Source organism: Triticum dicoccoides, chromosome 6B (assembly GCF_002162155.2).
Source record: "Triticum dicoccoides isolate Atlit2015 ecotype Zavitan chromosome 6B, WEW_v2.0, whole genome shotgun sequence".
Lineage (NCBI taxonomy): Eukaryota > Viridiplantae > Streptophyta > Magnoliopsida > Poales > Poaceae > Triticum > Triticum dicoccoides.
Genome location: NC_041391.1, coordinates 2,495,170 through 2,501,148, shown reverse-complemented (window position 1 = coordinate 2,501,148; position 5,979 = coordinate 2,495,170). Strand labels below are relative to the sequence as shown.

Here is a 5,979-nt window from a genome sequence, read left to right as displayed (position 1 = left end):
CACTGCGCTCTCTTGCCACTAGGCTACAGCCTAGTTCTCATCGGTGACAACCTGAACGACTCGCACCTCGACTACTACTACGTGTTGCTGCTGCTACTCTTCGTGGTGAACATGGCGCTCTTGGTGTGTAACTAAGACCTGCAGCTAAATAGGCACTAAACAGAAGCTGGAAGGACAAGTTGGCTCGGTCCCAACGAGCCGGAAAAGCTTGACCGAGCTGGCATCACTTCGGTCCGGTCCTGAAAATACAGACCGCTGGCAAGCTCGGTCCGGTCCGGTCCGGACCGCCGGCGGCCGGTCCAAACGCCGGCTCGGACCGGGACCGGACCGGACCGGACCGTGTCCAGGCTGAGCCATGCATAAATCCTACCACCTCCAACACTCCACTCCACTCTATATCACACTCCACTCCACTCCACTCCTCTCCACTCAGCTAGAGCACTGCATTCTGTCTATCTACCGATGGCAATGGGCGTGCGGCGTGGAACTACAACGGTGCAGGGCAGGAGCTTCATCTTCGTCCTTGTTGTGCTGTTGGCCGTGGCGACCGGCGTTTCCGGCCGAACCACGTACACGGGCAGCAGCAACACTTCAAGTGCTCGTGGTGCACGAGTGACGACGCCGCCGGCGACCGGGAAGAAGCAAGGCCATGGCCATGGGGAGAAGCCGACGCCGCCACAGACGAAGCCGAACACCAAGCAGCAGGTGCCTGCGCTGGTGGTGTTCGGCGACTCGATCGTGGACCCTGGCAACAACAACGCCATCCACACCATCGTCAAGGCCAACTTCCCGCCCTACGGCCACGACTTCGGCGCCGACCACCGCCCCACCGGCCGCTTCTGCAACGGCCGGATCCCCACCGACTTCATCGCCTCCAAGCTGGGGCTCAAGCAGCTGCTCCCGGCCTACCTGCAGCAGAACCTAACAAAACAGGACCTGCTCACCGGCGTGAGCTTCGCGTCTGGAGGGACCGGCTACGACCCGCTCACGGCGCAGCTCGCCTCCGTCATCTCCATGACGGACCAGCTCCGCATGTTCCACGAGTACAAGGCCAAGGTCCAGGCCGCCGCCGGCGACGCCGCTCTCTCGGAGATCCTCTCCAAGGGCGTGTTCGCGGTGTGCGCGGGGAGCGACGACGTGGCCAACACCTACTTCACCATGCGGGCGCGGAGCTCCTACTCGCACGCCGACTACGCGCACGCCGAGATGATCAACGCCGGCATGGGCACCGCCGTGGAGTCTCTCAAGGCCAAGCACCCGGGGGCGAGGGTGGTGCTCATGGACATCTACGGGTACTTGTTGGACATGATGATGCGGCCGGAGGGGTACGGGTTCAAGGAGTCCACGCTGGGCTGCTGCGGCACGGGGATGATGGAGGTCTCCGTGCTCTGCAACGGCGTCACGTCGGCGGTGTGCGGCGACGTCACCGACTATTTGTTCTGGGACAGCTACCACCCCACGGAGAAGGCGTACCGGATCCTCGTCGACTTCGTCTATGACAACTACCTCAAGGAGCTCATCGACTAGCTACCTTGCACGTACTGCGTGTGATTGGCATTTCAAATTCATTTGTGTTTATGTTGTGCACGCACCTATGTACATAGGTTGCGGAAAAAATATATAATGTTGAAGTATTATTCACCGATTTAGAGGGATTGTCCGAGGGTGGTGCTAGCACGACAGAGAGGGGGAGCTGGCAATTAGATTAGATCTATCATAGTAGGACCATGCATGCATGCAGGGGAGGAAATAGGATTTGATAGGGGGGGCGGAGAAGACGCAGAAAAATATTTCAAGCCTTAGACATTACAGCGATATCTACAAAATCTAGAGACAATACTAATACCTCTGCCTCTCGTTCACGGGATAATTAAGTCAGTGGAATTGACGCTCGTGGAGTAGAACTGTACTCAACTCAGCACTGAGCAGCTGGTGGCAACGTACGATTTCGCAGGTCCAAGGGCAAACCCTAGCCGCAGTTTAGCCGATGGTGTGGATGCGTATGTAGTACGTGCAGCCTTGAGAAGACTCGGCCTGTGTTTCCTTGTTGCAAATTAGTTTTGGGCCTGACAGCTTAGCCCATATCCTTGCTTTTTTTTAGAAAAGGAGGATGACCTCCGGCCTCTCCAGCTCGGAGATGCATGCGGCCATTTTATTGATTATTCTCGAGGACCTTTTTTTTAGACAATATTCTCGAGGACCTTACAAAGTATTACAACAATATGCCTGAATCCGCCATCTTGGTATCATATGCCACTACTCCTATCCATATGATGAAGGGGCGCTAGCTGGGCCAAATACCCAGTCCACTCACCTAAGCCTATCATCAAAAGCCAGAAGCCCCAGCCGAGCCACATACCGGGTCTGGGGCATGAACTGGTCTGACGCACTCACATGTGTCGTCGCCGCCATCTTCCACTGGTCTGTCTTCAAAGCAGATATTGAGGTTTCTACCTTGTCATGCCACTCAGCCATCAACGCCACCATGACGCCAGACAGCAACCCCCTCCTGCACGAGTCCAGCATCGCGCATCGGGTGCCGAGTCTCCACTGCACAACGCCGCCGAGATCCGCCGTCATCAATGTGCAGGATGAAGCACCGCTCCACCAAAAAAGCCACCCACTGGTCCCTCGAACCCGTGTACGCCTCCAAGAATGACGCCCCCAAGGAGGAAACGACACCAACGCGCCGCCGTCATCTGATCTACTGATCTAGGGTTTCCCCCGGAGGTAGCGGATAGAGGTCTGGAGCTTCTCCACGGCGATGCCTTCAAGAATGTAATGACACAAAAAAGTGCCGCCAACGCCGGTCTTGGCATCAAGCCGAGAACTAGATTTTCACCCGGATCTGCTGAAGGAATCTCCATCAAGCATCGTGTGCACGGGTCGCCGCCGCGTCGCCACCACAACAGCCGGGCCCCAACGCAACCGCCAGCGCGACCACTCTGCCTAGCAGCCGTGGAGGCCCGGTGTCACCACTCCCGCCGGCAGCCATGCCCGGATCTCGACCGGCCAGATCCAGATACGGAACCGAGACCTCCGGCCGCCGCAGCCGCAGGCAACACTGCCGGACGGAGCTCCATCACCCCCGCAGCCACCGCGCCATGCCGCCGCCTCGCCCTCGCAGCACCACGCCGCCAAGCACCGCCGCCGACAGAGCACCGCGCCATGGTCAGAGGACGGGGAGCCACGCCGAGGAGAGGCCCCGCCGCCGCCGGATGTGCCTGGGCTTTGCCCGGCAGTAGCCCTTGGCGGCGGCGAGGGGGAGGGGAGGAAAGGAGGTCGGCCGGTGGTTGGGATCTGGATTCCCCCCGTGTCGCCTCGAGGAGGGACGCGGGGGTCGGGGTCCGGAGAAATCCCCCACGTGTAGCATACATCAACCCATATCCTTGCTAATGGGCGGAGTAATTAATCCTAATATGGGGATCTGGCAGGCCTGGAAATATTCTTCTTTTTGGAAGCACTAGATCTATTGTACGTATTATTATATTAGGTCACTCTCTCGTCGCCACTGCCGCCAGCCTCGGCCCCGCGGTGGCAAAGGTTAGATCGCCCGTCGAAATGGCCTCAGCTAGCGTGGCGGCCAACGCAGATTAGGTGATCGTTCAAAATTTTATGCTCCTGAGGTCCGCCGTCTTCAGCTATGCTTCACGCGGGTGATGTTAACCTGCCTTTTCTTATTCACATTTAGTTTCTATTTCTCTTTTTCTCATAGGTTTCTGCACTATAAACATGCTCCTGATATATGGTGCACCTTTTTCAAACTAGAAACTGAACATTTTGGCAATACACACTGCATATTATTTTTTAATACGGCCGGTGAGGATTTTGTACTAGGAAAATCTAACTTAAAAGCGGTCCCACGCGGCGGCTCGTGTCGCGCGGGGGCAGTCAACCATCTTAGCTATACCACGATATTAGTAAAATTTTGTAAATTCAAAAAAAGTTCACAAAAGCAAAAACAAAAAGAAATCACGACTATTGAAAAAATTGTGAATACAGAAAATGCTCAGTGATTCAAAAAAAGTTCAGCAATTTTTAAAAAATTCACGAGTCTGGAAAAAAGTTCATCAGTTTAAAAACAGTTCATAATTACAAATCAGTTGAGAAATTAGAAAAATTCACGTAAATTTCATAATTGTTCATAAATTAAAAACTATATTCATGAATTTCAAAAGTTGCTCAATTTTAATAAATATCCATGAATTCCCATTTCCTTTGAAAATTTAAAAAATGTATGTTAGTTCAGAAAAATCGCTAGTTTGAAAACAATTTAGAAATTATAAATATTCATGAATATAGGAAAGTCCACGAATTTTAGAATAGAGAAAACCAGAAGAAAATAAAAATACGAAAAGAAAAAACAAAAAGAATATCAGAAAAACTACATAAAAATATAATAAAAAACTACCAGAAAACCAACAGTGAAAGGAAAACAGCCAGTTGGACGCGTGCCAAAACCGATGGAACGCCCGCCTTGTTGCTTAACTGGACCACGGCCCACGTCGGAACTCTCGTGCGCGATCACTATCATGTCACTAGAAGCTTTCATGCCGAAGTGGCGCTCCCAACTCGTGAGAGCTATGTCTCCCTTATAGCAAGGCAGTAGCTTCTCTCGCGTCGAATGTCTCGCTCGTGTTCTATTAGCAGTGTGTGAGCAACTTGAAGAGCCAGGTTTCCACTAGCTTTTCGAAATTCGTTTTTTGTTTTTTCCTTGTTTTTCAACTGTTTTCTTTGTTTCTTTCCCAGTTTTACTGGTTTTCTTATTTTCTTTCTTTTGCCTTTGTTCTGCATCGGTTTTGTTTGTCTATCTCTCGTTTTTCAATGATTTTTTCTTTTGTTTCGTTTCTATGGTTTATTGTTTTTCTCATTTTCATCTTTTTTTTTGTTTTCAGCCGGTTTTCATTGTTTTTCTATACACATTTTTGGTATATATCAAATTCATTTTTCTAGTACACAAATAAAATATTTAAAATAAAAATTTAACATTTTACCAGTACATGGTCAAAAATTTTCCTATAATCATTTTCAAGAAATTCAAATACAAGATTATCTTTTTTAATACATTATCAACAAACTTATATACATTTTTTAAATGCTTGATTAACATTTCTCAAATATTAATTAATTTTCTAAATACCTGGTCAACATTTCCCTATCAAATTAAAAAAAATTAAGTGCCTGATTAAAAATTTAAAATACTTCTTCAAAAAGTTTCCAAATTATTGGTTAACATTTTTTATGCATGATTAATAAATTTCATCATTTTTGAATAAATTGACAACATTTTGTAAACACATCTAACATTTTTCAAATGTTTGATTAAGATGTCTTTTTACATACTTTATCAATATTTTATCAAATTCTTGAATAATACTTTTTAATTACATTATGAAAAAATTTCATAAGCATTGTATATTTTGTATATAGTTTTCGTATATGTGATAAAAAAATTCTCTATGCACATTTCGTATATGTAGATTACTTTAATATAAATAGAGAGAGAATGATGTTTTGGCTCTCGGCATACATGGAGACCAATTTTTTGAAAAATCCAAAGTTCAGAAATTTCGGTTTTAGAAAAATCAGATTATTTTTTATAAAAATAATAAAGGATGTGAGGTGTATGTGTGTAAAATTTTAGGATGGAATATGTTGAAATGCGACCTATAGAAAAATACAAATTCATGGCCTGCGAGGATGAATAGTATCATGTGTTAAAAAACCCAAATTTATTTTTTGCACAACCCCCATTTCAACGTATTTCGTCCTGAAAAGTTACACACTTGCTCACTATGTCCTCATCTATCTATGTGATTTGTTTTCTGATTTTTCTAATATAAAATATAAATTTTGATGAATTTTGAATTTGACATTTGGAAGCCTCCATGGACCTCGGCCTCCAAAAGCAAATTCTCGGTTGTTTTCTGATTTTTCTAATATATATAGGACAAATGTTTCCTACAAGCAGTGGTAGTT

General features: G+C 47.3%; 1 protein-coding gene across 1 annotated transcript; it reads left to right on the top strand.

The window, feature by feature from the left end:
- The first annotated feature begins 409 nt into the window (after positions 1 to 409).
- LOC119324311 (GDSL esterase/lipase At3g43570-like) lies at positions 410 to 1,649 on the top strand. Its single transcript, XM_037598097.1, has one exon. It carries the CDS (start codon positions 463 to 465, stop codon positions 1,525 to 1,527), a length of 1,065 nt encoding a protein of 354 aa, XP_037453994.1. The 5' UTR covers positions 410 to 462; the 3' UTR covers positions 1,528 to 1,649.
- The last annotated feature ends 4,330 nt before the right edge of the window (positions 1,650 to 5,979 follow it).